This window comes from Colobus angolensis, unplaced genomic scaffold (assembly GCF_000951035.1).
Source record: "Colobus angolensis palliatus isolate OR3802 unplaced genomic scaffold, Cang.pa_1.0 Scaffold405, whole genome shotgun sequence".
Taxonomy (NCBI): domain Eukaryota; kingdom Metazoa; phylum Chordata; class Mammalia; order Primates; family Cercopithecidae; genus Colobus; species Colobus angolensis.
The window spans coordinates 2086430-2101555 of record NW_012117433.1 but is presented as its reverse complement, the minus strand read 5'-3'; the positions used below and the strand labels follow the sequence as shown (position 1 = coordinate 2101555).

The following is a 15126-nucleotide window of genomic DNA, read 5'->3' as shown; positions in this document are numbered from 1 at the left end:
GGCCTCTTCCCAACACGCTCTACGCCTGACACACACCCTCTGTGCCTGAGACAGGCCTCTTCCCAACACGCTCTGCGCCTGACACACACCCTCTATGCCTGAGACAGGCCTCTTCCCAACACGCTCTGCGCCTGACACACACCCTCTGTGCCTGAGACAGGCCTCTTCCCAACACGCTCTACGCCTGACACACACCCTCTGTGCCTGAGACAGGCCTCTTCCCGACACGCTCTGCGCCTGACACACACCCTCTGTGCCTGAGACAGGCCTCTTCCCAACATGCTCTGCGCCTGACACACACCCTCTGTGCCTGAGACAGGCCTCTTCCCAACACGCTCTGCGCCTGACACACACCCTCTGTGCCTGAGACAGGCCTCTTCCCAACATGCTCTGCGCCTGACACACACCCTCTGTGCCTGAGACAGGCCTCTTCCCAACATGCTCTGCGCCTGACACACACCCTCTATGCCTGGGACAGGCCTCTTCCCAACAGACAGCTCTCACTGTCCACTCTGCCCACAGGCTATGCAACATGCACTGCAACATAACAATGGTACTGGCATGTTATGGCACCTGATAAATACAAAGTATTTACAAAATCTGTAAAATAAATACGTCTTTCCAAGCTACTTCTTTTCAGTGACTCCTGTCTTTCCTACTGAGCTATGAGGGCAATTTTCTGAAACTATCTGAACCCGCTGCGCCGACGTGAGCTCTGTCGGTGCCCAGTGGACACCTGCTGGTTGAAATAATACTTGTCTCCAACTATTAACTCACAAACAAGTGTGCTCGGCCTGAGTGCAGGTCAGGCCTCGCCGGCTCGGAAGGAAGCCTCTGACCTTTCTCGTAGATCTGCTGCCTGTCTCCGGGGGACAGAGCCTCCACCTTCTGCTTGAGCTTCGTGGCTTCCATTTGTGCCTGCTTCTCATGATACTTGTCATCTGGCCTCATCGATAAAGTCAGCTTATGCTGGTTATTCTGCAGCAACCACAGCAACAACAAAAGCCAAACGAAAACAAGATCTTATTACAACCTAACACTCAACAAGCTTCTGCTGGTGTGTTCTTGGTCCTGTGGTTCCACTTTCCCCCTGTAAAAACAGTAGTAATAGAATGAACCTCAAGAGTTGTTTTGTCGATGAAAGTACACAAGTCTTATAAAGCGCTTACCACCACACCTGCCTGTGTAGTAGTCACAGAATTCATGAATGCTATTATTCTACTATTATCATTAGGTCTTCAACATATCAATACTAAACATTTTCACTACATCTTAGTTGTAAAAAGGTTTGCACTTTTAAGTACTATAGACCTTGGATTTTAGTCTAAATTGAAGTTAATACAGAATTCTATTTTTTGTCTAGTGTTCATTCTACTATTAACTTCTAAAAGGCTAGAACTATATTTCCCATTCAATACTTTATAAATTATTAGAACAAAACACATGTTGATGTAATATAAAAATAAACGTTAGGTTACTTCATGTACTTTCCTTGTTTCAACAATTAAAAAAACTACACATGCACAAAATGCTCCCATATAAAATACTACAGAGGTAAGATAACTAGAAGACACCAGAAAGTTCATGGAAAATAACTTACAATAGCTGAGAGAAACTGCAAGTCATGTTATTAAATCGTATCTCATGCCTAAAACAACGGAACCTACCAGAGAGTTCCCCTTCAAAGTAGACAACAGTCTTTCCCACCATGGGAACACTTTTTAAAAGTTCTACCATAATAATGAGTACAAAGCAAGGAACAAGCAACCAAGCACAACTGCCCAAAAATCTGAGAAAACAAATGCACAAGCATCAAAAGTATTCACTCATGAAAACCAGAAGATTCATTACATTTGGGTGACTGTTCCCCTATTTTATATTCTTCTACTAAGAACAATATATGCAAATATTTTGTTTACACACACATACATATATTCACACACTAAAAATGCACACATTCACCTAAAAAAATTATCAACTTGCATTACAATCTGGAAAATAAAGTTAATGTAAGCATTTAAATTTTAATTAGAAATTAAGTCACCCATTAACAGAAATTACTTAAATGCATAGATTATGTTCCTAATATTCCTTTCATTAGTATAAAATTCAACTTCAAAATTAGAGAAATGAATTATCCAACTTTCTTACCTTAAAATACTGTTTTACTTTTTCTTGCAAAAATTTTGGATTTTCCTGCAGGCACTGTCTGAATTTAGCCAACTGATTTCCCAACTTAAGGAGCTCCACAGGGTCCCCATCGTGGTTCCAGCAAGAAGCTATGTACTGGAAGGAAGATGTCCACATCCACAATGCAGCTGGTACCACACAGTACAACCTCCACAAACAGCCCAGACTTGATATTAAGATCCTAGTTTATATGTTTAAATATACCACAGATGATCGTTTATAACAAAAGTCATGTAATTATTTGGATGGAGAAACAAAAAAACTTACTTTAGTTCTATTTTGTTCTAATAAAATAAAAACCACAGGCTGAAATAATGTTTAGGAAATAACCAACAGATTACTAGTTATAAATCCTTACCCATTTAAAGTAATCTATTTCACATAAAAATATCAAAAAAGCCAATTAAGCTAGTCACAAGACAAAACGTCTATTATAAAAGTAAATTTGTTGTTGAGAAATCACTTACTGATGTCAGCATTAGCCCAAAGCTGGTAGACTGATGTTTCATCTGTATTTCAATTTTATGAAGTAAAGCCTCAATTCGATCATCTTCAAATCCTTTCCTAAAGAATACAATGAAGAACAAAGATGGGCCAGACACAATGGCTCATGCTTGTAATTCCAGCACTTTGGGAGGCCAAGGCAGGAGGACTGCTTGAGGCCAGGAGTTGAAGACCAGCCTGGGCAACATAGAGAAAGCCCATCTCTAACATACAAAAATTAGCTGGGCATGGTGGTGTGCACCCTAGTTCCAGCTACTTGGGAGGCTGAGGTGGGAGGATCACCTGAGCCCGGTAGGGGAGGAAAATGCAGTGAGCTGAGATCACGCCACTGCACATCAGGCTCAGTGACAAAGCGAGACCCGTCTCAAAACAAAACAAAAACCCAAGATGCAGAAGAGTTTTAGAAACAAATGGTAGCAGAGATAACATTTAAACAAATAAATATGAACAAATGCATATTATATGACAGAGGGAAGGCCCAAACAACGGATCAGGCTCAGCTCCTCCCAAAAAGTACGCAGAAATGAGAAACGAAAGCAGATTGTTACAAATAAGCCACACTCACTCAACTACTTCATCAATCGTTCTGTCTACGAGGCTTCCGACTGTCTCAATGTCTTTCTCCGCAATCCCTTGGAGGCCGACACTGAAGTAGGCCTCCCTCGTGTAGCCATTATATCTAGAAGACAAAACCAGAAATGATGCACTGGAATCCAGACACATTCATCGTGCCCTCGTAATATGCTTGATTTAAAGGTCAGACTGCAGCGCTTCAAACTCCAGCCCCTCCACTGAAAAGTGCATTCAAGCAGTGTTCTCAGGGAATTGGTTCCATGTACATCTTTGTCATTTTTACATCTTTTTTAAAAAATTAAATTTAAACTTTTGAGTTATGGCAGGATAAATATCAAAACAGAGAACTGCTGAGTTTTACAAAATTTTAAAGATTCCTAATACTTGGCCGGGCGCGGTGGCTCAAGCCTGTAATCCCAGCACTTTGGGAGGCCGAGACGGGCGGATCACGAGGTCAGGAGATCGAGACCATCCTGGCTAACACAGTGAAACCCCGTCTCTACTAAAAAAATACAAAAAACTAGCCGGGCAAGGTGGCGGGCGCCTGTAGTCCCAGCTACTCGGGAGGCTGAGGCAGGAGAATGGCGTGAACCCGGGAGGTGGAGCTTGCAGTGAGCTGAGATCTGGCCACTGCACTCTAGCCTGGGCGACAGAGCTAGACTCCGTCTCAAAAAAAAAAAAAAAAAAAAAAAGATTCCTAATACTTAATGACCTGACCTGTAAGAGACAATAGCATGACATTCTGAGGCCCTAGAAAAGCTGCCTTTGTGCTGGGTATTTTGGATGAACGCCCCCTTGAGGGGACAGAAATGGCTGGCACTGGATCCAGGATCTCATCCAGAGCTCCCTGATGGGGGCGGCCATCCTGTGCACCATGAGACACTCAGCAACTTCCTGGTCCACCATCTTCCAGTTATAGCGATCAAAAATCCAAAAATGGTCCAGATATTGTCAAGTATGGGGCGGGGACAGGGTGTGGAGGTGAAGGAGCAAAACTGCCCCCAACCAATGAGAACTACTGATCTAATCTAATCATAAACTCACCCAACATCAGGAGAAAAGTCTGTGCCAAGGCCAGATTCAATCAAGGCTTTGTAAAAGGGAGAACTGGGCCCAGAAGTCAAGAGTGAAGACAGAAGACTTAATGTGAAGGCTTCAAATGTGTCGGTGATGCTGCATTGGGAAAAAAAAAAAAAGGGGGGGGGACGTAAGAGAAAAGGGAAAATTATTGGCCCTTATGCACATTTTATTTAGAATCACCACACATCTTTCCAGAAATTCTTGCATTTCAACATTTATTTTAACAATTTTATGAGCAAAAGAGAATTTCCCTTAAATACTGGGATTTTTGAGGGGGGGGCACAAACCATAAAATTAACTTCACTGCACATGAAATGCTCACCATGTGACAGCCTGCCAGGCACTTTCCACACGTGAGTTAAATGACAGGCACAGTGGCAGCACCATTAAGGAGACAAGGAACAAGCCAGGAGAGGTGCCAGCCACAGAGTTGCAGGCTGAGCACAGGAGGGCCCAGAACCTTCCCTTCCTGAACACCCCCTGGCACGGTTCTGACCCACTCTCGTGAAACCACCGGAATTACAAAGTTTTCTATGTGGTATATTTTGCCGAGGTGCGTGTTCATAGTACCATTCTCACACTCAAAGGGACCTGCGACCTCAAAATGTGAGCAATGGCTGGTCTGAGGCAGTCTTTTCTCTGTAGGAAGAAAGCTTTGAAATACAGTAAGTAAATTACTTTTCTTCCGGAGGGCTATCAAAAATGATTTTCCTCAAAAACCATTTCGGATGTTATTAAAAACTTTGACGTTTTGTTCTCTATTCCTAAAATCCACTTAACCCCTGAATCCTAACTGTGTATTAATTATTAATTTATATTCAATTGTAGAACTCACTTCTGAACCTTCTAATAGGAATATTTTCCTCATGTTTTGGTCTTGTATGAGCTTTGACAGCATATACTTACTCCGGTAAGAGGAAGCTAACGCTGACGGTTGTTTGTTTAGAGGGATCTGTAGCAAATGAATCCGGGCCACATGTTATCTGGAACTCCCTCTGTAAAATGACGTGACCTTGTGAGTAGGCACAGTGTCTGACAGCTGTTAACTACTCTACGTTATCTGGAAACACAAAATGGACCAAAACATGCTTTCCGCTAAGTTAACTTTCTTTTCAAACAAACAACTATTCTTTTGGTTTGAAAAGATCTCCCATACTCTGTACCGACCATGACAGCCTCTGAAATCCCATCATGAACACCCAGTCCAAGTCCTCATGTCAACATATTTACCAGGCAGGACACAAACACGGTGGGGCACTCACAGGCTTGTCCCAGGGTGTCTGAGCTGGCACCGTGGTGCTTGGTTCGATTTTCTGGAATTTGCTCAGTGCTTCCTCATGAATTTGTTTCAGATGCTGTTCTAATGGAAAATTACCGTACGTGAAGAACCTAAAATTTTAAGGAAATATAATTAGTCTGTTTTAGTTTACAAGATGTGAGATCAAGTGCTGTCTTTTTCACTGAAACACAGTACACAGGAGTGCCCCTTACCCAAGGTCTCGCCTTTCGGTTTCAGTCACCTTTACTCAACCAAGGTCCAAAAATATCACGGAACTTTAAGAGACCAAAATTCACGTAACTTATTACAGTATACTGTTATAATTGTTCTATTTTATTATTGTTGTTGTTAACCTCTCACTGTGCCTAATTTATAAATTCAACATTCATCACACGGCATGGTGCTATTCCTGGCTTCAGGCAACCGCTGGAGCGCAGTGGCACCATCACAGCTCACTGCAGCCTCAAGCTCCTGGGCCCAAGCAATCCTCCTGCCTCTGCCTCCTGAGTAGCTGGAGTGCAATGATGCAATCTCAGCTCCCTGCAACCTCCGCCTCCTGGGTTTAAACAATTCTCCTGCCTCAGCCTCCCAAGTAGCTGGGATTACAGGTGCCCACCACCACGTCCAGCTAATTTTTGTATTTTTAGTAGAGATAGGGTTTCACCATGTTGGTTAGACTGGTCTCAAACTCCTGACCTCAGGTGATCTCCCCACCTCGGCCTCTCAAAATGCTGGAATTACAGGCATGAGCTACCATGCCCAGCCAGCTAATTTTTAAGTTTTAGAGGTGGGTTCTCACTGTTACCCATGCTGGTCTCAAACTCCTGGCCTCAAGCAGTCCTCCCATCTTGGCCTCCCAAAGTGCTTGGATTTACAGGCATGAGCCACCACACCTAGCTAGAAATTGATCTTTCATTTTAAACTTCATCTAGAGATGTGACAAAAACCAAATGAGGTATTTGTTAAAATACTTTATAACCCTAGGTACAGTAATTGAGTAATCCAACTGACAATTTCACAAAACTCAATTTTTGGCAACAAGTTCAAGGTTATACATGTTAATAAAGATAACACATTTATTCAACCAGAGGAAAAAGGTTACAATGACAGAATTTATCTTTTTCTTTACTATGTTGCCTAAGCTATGGTTAAGGTTTGGGGAACTAGCATCTTAACCTTCAGAAATTTCTCATTCTAGAATTTAGACACAAATTTTACACTCTCAGGGTTGAGAGAATCCAGGAGCAATCACCACCCCTAGTGTCCAGATACTACTCTCCAAGGCCCTTCCCCACTAGCCACAGAAATCAGAGCTCCCTGGGAAACAGAGTTGAGCCTCTGGAGCAGGGAGGGCCTGGCTGTGCATGCGTTAGGGAGGTGGGGGTGGGGGCGTAGAAACCAAAGAAGTGAGACCAAAATGGGCCAACAGCTGCGGCAAGTGTGGGCATAAAAATAAATAAATTCCATCTGATCACATAGTCTCAAATATATACACATACAGAAATATTTGTGAGGTCACAGTGGTACTAAAAAACAAAACAAAGAAGACTGGGGGAAAAAAAGAAGAAAAGAAAGAACTCTCTTCTCCATGGTGGGCGCAGTGGCTCACGCTGTCATCCCAGCACTTTGGGAGGTCAAGGTGGGCAGATTGTTTGAACTCAGGAGATCGAGACCAGCCTGGGCACCACGGCGAGACTCAGTCTCTACAAAAAAATATAAGCACTAGCTGGGCATGGGGGTGCACACCTGTAGTCCCAGCTACCCAGGAGGCTGAGGTGGCCCAGGAGGCTGAGGCTGCAGTAAGCCAAGACCATACCATTGTACTCCAGCCTGGGGGACAGAACCAGACCCTGTCTTTAAAAAAAAAAAAAAAAAAAAGACAGCCTCTTCTGTCATCATTAGAGGTAGTTCCTGCACCACCCCTCCTCCTCAAACTGGACTTCCCAGGGAGAGCAGCTGCCCCTGCCTTTTCCAGAGAACCATATTTCAAGATAACCCGACAGCCCCAGCTGATGTGGAGCTCTTCTTTGAAGAAGTCCAGCAAACGAATGAAGAATTACAGAATTTGAAAACTTCACAAACTCTAATAAATGATTCAGGCAATAATCCCCAATGAATATGAAAACCATTAATAGGTTGATGAGGAATTCATTATCACAGGACACCAGAAACTCAAGTGCACCAGATGGTCTGTGGCTGAAGGGAGAAAGCAGATCTTCACAAGACAGTGGCCGACTCTCCGCATGCACCCCGCTGGCGTGAGACCCCCCCAGTGGAGGCAAGCAGGCCTCACACGATGGTAGGATGTGGCCATCTATGCAGAGCTCCCCACCAGGGACTCTGCCTAAAAAGGCGCAGCCTGACTCAAACTAAGTCTTTGGATCTAAGTTCCAGTTCTCAGGAAACATAGGAACATGGCATCCAACACCACGCAGGAGCAGCCAGGACACCTGCAGAGTGAGCGCCCGGAGGAAACCCGGCCTGCACTCCTCTGCCGTCCGAGAGGGTGCCCAGGAGAGACCCGGGCCGACCAGGTGTGATCTGTGGGACCCTGTGCAACAAACACTTTGGGGCCAACTAGAAAATTTGAATATGGAATGAGAAATAGGCAGTTTTGGCCGGGCGCGGTGGCTCAAGCCTGTAATCCCAGCACTTTGGGAGGCCGAGATGGGCGGATCACGAGGTCAGGAGATCGAGACCATCCTGGCTAACATGGTGAAACCCCGTCTCTACTAAAAAATACAAAAAGCTAGCCGGGCGAGGTGACGGGCGCCTGTAGTCCCAACTACTCGGGAGGCTGAGGCAGGAGAATGGCGTAAACCCGGGAGGCGGAGCTTGCAGTGAGCTGAGATCCGGCCACTGCACTCCAGCCTGGGCGACAGAGCGAGACTTGTCTCAAAAAAAAAAAAAAGAAAAAAAATAAATAGGCAGTTTTATGAAAGTATGTTTTATTCTATTAAAACTGAAAATGGCATTAGCTCATGTAAGAAAAAATCCTCATGTTTTAGGGTCACAAATTCAAATATTTAGGGGTAAATGATGACATTTATAATTTACTTCCAAAAACTTCACAAGGAAAAGGATATCTATTACGTGATAAACGTTTAGGGGCTCATTATCCTAGTCTACTTTTCTGTATGCTTGAAAGTTTTCATAATTCTTTTTATATAAACTAACTTTGCAAATATGTTTTTACATTAGCATTATACGTAAATTATTGGTGCTTTATATAATACATATAACTATATTATTATGATAATGACCTTATATTAACGATGTAAGAAACAAGCGGTGTATCAGAAAGTGAGGATGTAATTAAGGTTCTGTGACTGCATCCGCTATCGGAAGAGCACTTCTCCGTGCCAAGCAGAGGCTTGAAGCTTTGCACACCCTGGGTTGGGGTGGGCACCATCCATGCACCCCCACTCTCTACGCAACAAAGCTGGATGTGAGGCAAGAAGCTGGGGGGCCAGGACTCTCCTCTGGGGGGCTCTAAACGCCGTGTTTGTAACCACCATGCTGAGCCCACTGAAGGCTATCGTTGTAAATGTCCAAAATCAATGTCCAAGTAAGACAGGCACACTTAGGCCAAGAATCTTACACTTAGGTATTTCTTAAGCATTGCTAAATGTGAGAGACGCCGTGTCATGAAATAGGAAGAACACGAACAAGTCAACTTTTCACAATCCACCATCAAACTTTTCCAACAAAATATTACCTAGCATTGCTTGGGTGATAGTGAGTGGCATGAAATTGCTTGAGCTGCTCCCATGTAAGCTCCGGGATGCACAGTGGATCACCCCCGGAGACCACTGAGTATGTGTGGTCGGGAAGAAGTCTGTTTTGAAGGTGCTGGGAGAATATCCTCTCATTGTCTGTCTTGAAACGTGAAATAAATAAATAAGAATATATACATGTAAAATAATACACACATGCCACATTACTTACAATGTACCCAACTGATCACATTCTGGTGCATATGTCTGTAATACTTTGCAAATAAAACTGTTCTAATGGTTAAAAAAAAAAAAAAAGCCCCCCCTGCAGGCATTGTTTAACACCATATTCAATCACTCGTCACCCATGCACAGGACCCAAGGACTGAGAACAATGGATTTTTTTTTTTTTTGAGACGGAGTCTCGCTCTGTTGCCCGGGCAGGAGTGCAGTGGCCGGATCTCAGCTCACTGCAAGCTCCGCCTCCCGGGTTCACGCCATTCTCCTGCCTCAGCCTCCCGAGCAGCTCGCCCGGCTAGCTTTTTGTATTTTTTTAGTAGAGACGGGGTTTCACCGTGTTAGCCAGGATGGTCTTGATCTCCTGACCTCGTGATCCGCCCATCTCGGCCTCCCAAAGTGCTGGGATTACAGGCTTGAGCCACCGCGCCCGGCCGAGAACAATGGACTTTTTCATGTGTGTTGCAACAAATGCATAGCCATAGCCAGGGCTGTAAATTGGAGGGATCACCAGGTCTGCCCACCAGCCACCAGGGAAGTGGTGAGAAGCTGTCACCCCAACTTGAGTTTCAAGACGACTCCTTGGAAGAAAAGACCACCAGATTGAGAATGAAAAGGTAAGAAATAGTTCAACCACTGAGGGGGGCTACGGAAATCAGACAGCAGGCCACCCACGAGCCTCGGGGACACCAGCACAGGCAGCTTGTCAAAGTCACAAGGGGACATGAAGACACGGGCCCAGGACAGCAGCTCTTAATCCAAAATGGTCTCAAGACTCCTTTACACGCTGAAAAATTAACCCATTTATGCCTGAGGTTGCCATTTTTTTTGTAAAAATTCAGACTTTGGCAATGATCTTGAGCTGTAGGATATAAATAACTCCCACAAGCTTAAGATTCCAATAATGGAACACTAGGCAGAAATGGGTTTTAATGAGGACCCAAACAGCTTTTGATTATGTGGGCTGTTTTGCCTGTGTAGGTGCCTGTGTTTATATAATTTTTCTATATTCTAAATTAAAGCTGAGACATTTAAAAAGTACGTATTCATTAAGGTAAGCCATCATTACATGTTAATATAAATATGTTTGAAAAAGACTTCTCATAACAAAGTAAAAAACTGACTACTCAGAGTGATGCTGTGTTGCCTTTTTTGCAAATCTCTGTAGTGTCTGGCTCAGAGGTGAAGCTGGACTCCCCCATCTGCTGTATCCAGCTTGCTGCGTGTCACACACCTCGCCACGCAGCCTCTAGAAAGTACACCATGGACTTGGGCAAGAATGAGTGAAAAAGACAATGTGTTGATAGTGGTATGAAAATAGCATTTCTCTCGCTGCAGATGATACATGGGGGTCGTCAGACATGGTCTGAGACCTGCTGGGAAGAACAGCAGTCTGAGCAGCCTGGCTCCACCACCCCCTGGCTTCTGCTCACAGCACTGACCCCAGCTAATTCAAGAACATGTCACCTATAATGAGAATGTTAAATAAAAATCAACCATCTTCCAGATGTGTCTGTATCATGGTATTGTACACGGGTAAGGTAAGCTGAACACAACATAAAAAAGGAAGAAAACTCACAAACGCTCCCTTCATCTCATTAAAGACGACTCCTTTGAAGACCAAGGGCGTCTGGGGGTCGCTAGGATTCTCGTGCTCCAGCCGCCATCCTTCCTGCCTGAGGACAAATAATTATAAGCTGACAGTGACTCAAATACTCAAGTCTGCATCAACTAGTTAATCACTCAGGACGTACCAGAAATCCAGCTCGCGTAAACATGGGAAAAAGGTGGCGTCCAAATACACCGAGAGGAGATTCTGAAAGTCCTTGGGATTTTGTGTGGAAAATGGATACAGAGTATAATCACTAGCTGGGTACAAATGAAAAGTGAAATTGTAAAATATAACAGATTTCTACTAAAATTATTGAATCTCAAGCCTCATTTCCCCTTTGTCCTAGGACAGTAAGTTGCAGTTATTCTTGAGATGGGGCAGTGGCTCCATGCTCTGGCCCCCTACCTCAGCAGCCGTCCCAACTCATCACCCCGAGTGCCGGCTTTCCCATCCGGTCTCAGGATCTGAGCTCGACGGGCACCAGGGCTTTCTTCAGCAAACATCTGAACTCTCTCAAGTGTCTCCAGAGACTTTCACACGTCTACAAAGATGACCTCATTCTGTAAGAGCGTGGATTTAACCTGCTTTTCGATGTCACTCCTTCACAGAGTGCACTGTTCATCATCACCCTCTCCACTAGCGTCAGTCTTACTAAAAGTCAAACACCAAAGTTAGTAGTAACTCTGGAGGCCTAGCATTGTAGTGATATCCCCAAAATTGTTTTCAAACTTTCTGGGAAAAGTTCACGTACCTTTTATTAAAACGCAAGTTTTTATAATCTCGCTACCATGTGGCTTTCCTGAAGGATGAAATTTCTAAAGTCCTTCAACTAGAGAGAGGTAAAAATTATTCTAGAACATTAATTGCCCACTCCTCTCATCCCTTCTCAGAAACTAACTGAATTCCAGTGGGTGTGCCTGGCAAACCCAAACGCGGTTTCCGTTCAGGATGCTGGTCTTACCTGTGAAGGCGTTCATGAACGTGGAGAGGGACCGGTTCAACATTTTGAAGAAAGGGTCTCTGCACGGATATTTCCGAGACCCACAAAGGACGGTATGCTCAAGAATGTGAGGAACACCGGTACTGTCCATGGGAGTGGTGCGGAACTGCACGCTAGGGAAGAAGGAACAGCACGCTAGGGAAGGGGAGGAACAAGGAACGGAAGGCCAGGGAAGGAGAATGGAACGGAACACTAGGGAAGGAGAATGACTAGAGTGCAAAATGTTCATCTTAGTGCTGCGGACACAGTTCCCAGACGCATCATCACCTCAGGCTACTAGAAATCATCATTCTGACACCACAATCCTCTGACACACGGTTTCCCAACTCTAATGTAAATCACTGATTCAGACTATAAAATTGTATTTTGATGAGATCGTAAGTCCGTGTAAGCTTCTCGTTATTTTTCAAGATGCTCTGTCATGTGGCCGGGCGCGGTGGCTCAAGCCTGTAATCCCAGCACTTTGGGAGGCCAAGGAGGGCGGATCACGAGGTCAGGAGATCGAGAGCATCCTGGCTAACACGGTGAAACCCCGTCTCTACTAAAAAATATAAAAAACTAGCCAGGCGAGGTGACCGGCGCCTGTAGTCCCAGCTACTCGGGAGGCTGAGGCAGGAGGATGGCGTAAACCCAGGAGGCGGAGCTCAGCAGTGAGCTGAGATCCAGCCACTGCACTCCTCCAGCCTGGGCGACAGAGCGAGACTCCGTTTCAAAAACAAAACAAAAAGATGCTCTGTCAATAAAAATACTAGTGAGATGATATTTTAAACCACGTAATGTACAGTCAGTGCTTTAAAATCAAGCTTGTCTAACCCACAGCCTACAGTCCGCATGCTCAGGATGGCTTGGAATGCGGCCCAACACAACAATCCCTACACTTTCTTAAAACATTGCGGTCCTTTATTTATTTATTATTTTTAGCTCATTAACTGTCCTTAGTGTTAGTATATTTTATGTGTGGCCTAAGACAGTTGCTGTTCTTCCAATGTGGCACAGGGAAGCCAAAAGATTGGACATCCCTGATTTAAATAAAACATTCAAGACCATGTTCTTACAATGCACCACGTACCTGAACAGATTATTCGTGTCTTCTCTGGCCAGGTGTAAATACCTGGCTCCTGTGTCATCGTGGCTGAGCTTCACTGCCGTCAGGAACAGCTCGGGAACAGATGTCACCTGAGTTAACCAGAAAAACACGACCAGTTAAACAAAATGGCCTTTGAAATGGTGATCTTCGACACACTGAGAAAACTGGCTTTTCTGCCTGAAATTAGATGGTGCTACGAAGCCAGTATTTCACAGCTGGAGAGAACAGAACCATCCTGTCCAAGTCCCTTAGCCTACAAACAAGGAAAGTAAGACCTAAAAAAGGTAGATGAGAATGTCTGTATATATATATTTTTTGAGTGCTTATTACTGGCTAGGTTTTTTCTATTTTTTTATTTTTTAAATTTTTAATTTTTTTTTGGCTAGGCATTTTCTAATCATGTCACATATACTCCTGTGAGGGAGGTATTCTCATCCTCATTTACAGATGAAAAACCTGAGGCTCAGGGTGATGACATAAGCTGCCCAAATCACAGAGCCAGGATTCACCCTGGTGTATGCCCTTCCCACGGTACTGAGCTGCACCTAAGTAACACAGCACCCTTTGCAACGTCTGCTGAGTGCCTCCTGCTTTTGTGCACTGCACCTCAGTAACACAGCACCCCTTCCCACATCGGCCGTGTGTCTCCTGTTTCTGTGCATATAATCTGTTGTACGCAGAACGGGCCTGCAGGGAGGGGAAATGCTGCAGTGGGCTAGCTGGCGACAGCGGGGAGAGGCTCCAGGATCAGCCTTTGCTTCTCCTAGTGTGGGATGGATCCACGATGGTAGCTGGAAGCACAAAGCTGGGGCTTCCAGAACAGCTGGAGGGGCTGGGAGGATAGAAATGCCCCCCAAAAAGATGAAAGACTCCCCACTCCTGAGTGGGGTGGAATGTCTTCTCCTACTCTAGGTAAGCCTCCTGGTAAGTGTCCATACTTCTCGGTATGAAAGAAACTGTCTTGTCTTCCAGTCATGCCAGCCGGCCCTCTCCCTCAATCACACACCACGTCCCTGTGATCACCACACCACTTGCCACCCCCTCCGTCCAGGTGCCACGAGTCACCTGACCAAGTGCACACAGCAAGTCGCTGGCAGAGGTGAGACCTCGGGTCTCCTCAGCCCAATCTAGGGAGCCTGCCATCCAACAGTCATGCATAAGTGGCCCACTACGACCTGCATCATCTACCGCTGCTAAATTACTTGTTTCCAAGCTTACCGTGCTTTGTAGCAGATGATCAATGCATTTAAAATCAGCAGATACAGTGAGATGTCTGCTTTCTAATAATACATAGCTTTAATAATAATAGCGTTCATGGTAGCTATTTCTCAAACCGGAAACATGACTTATCGTAAGTCTCTATGGCTGGACACAGTGGCTCACACCTTTAATCCCAGCACTTTGGAAGGCCAAGGTGATATGGTTTGGCTGCGTCCCCACCCGAATCTCATCTTGAATTGCAGTTCCCATAATCCTCACACATTGTGGGAGGGACCTGGTAGGAGTAATTGAATCATGAGAGTGGTTTCCCCATGTTATTCTCGTGACAGTGACAGTGAGTACGTTCTCACGAGATCTGACGGTTTTATCAGGGGCTGCCCCCTTCACTTGTCATTCTCTTCCCTGCCACCCTGTGAAGAGGTGCCTTCCACCACGATTGGAAGTTTCCTGAGGCCTCCCCAGCCACGCAGAACTGGGCGTCAATTAAACCTCTTTACTTTTTAGCTCATTCTTTATAAATTACCCAGTCTTGGGTATTTCTTTATAGCAGTGTGAGATGAGACAAGACGATTGCTTGAACCCAGGAGTTTGAGACCAGCCTAGACAACAAAGCAAGTTTCCACCTAC

At 44.8% G+C, this 15126-nt stretch overlaps 1 protein-coding gene across 1 annotated transcript in view; it reads right to left on the bottom strand.

The window, feature by feature from the left end:
- Positions 1-15126, bottom strand: part of PITRM1 (pitrilysin metallopeptidase 1) — a 78227-nt gene that overhangs the window by 18197 nt on the left and 44904 nt on the right. The window contains exons 3-14 of the mRNA XM_011956002.1: positions 13261-13373; positions 12153-12304; positions 11334-11448; positions 11159-11255; positions 9345-9505; positions 5610-5736; positions 5254-5342; positions 4312-4440; positions 3260-3373; positions 2658-2754; positions 2152-2286; positions 840-978 (exon numbers count right to left, since the gene is read on the bottom strand). Coding sequence (XP_011811392.1) covers positions 840-978; positions 2152-2286; positions 2658-2754; positions 3260-3373; positions 4312-4440; positions 5254-5342; positions 5610-5736; positions 9345-9505; positions 11159-11255; positions 11334-11448; positions 12153-12304; positions 13261-13373 — 1468 coding nt within the window. The remainder of the gene's footprint in view (positions 1-839; positions 979-2151; positions 2287-2657; positions 2755-3259; positions 3374-4311; positions 4441-5253; positions 5343-5609; positions 5737-9344; positions 9506-11158; positions 11256-11333; positions 11449-12152; positions 12305-13260; positions 13374-15126) is intronic.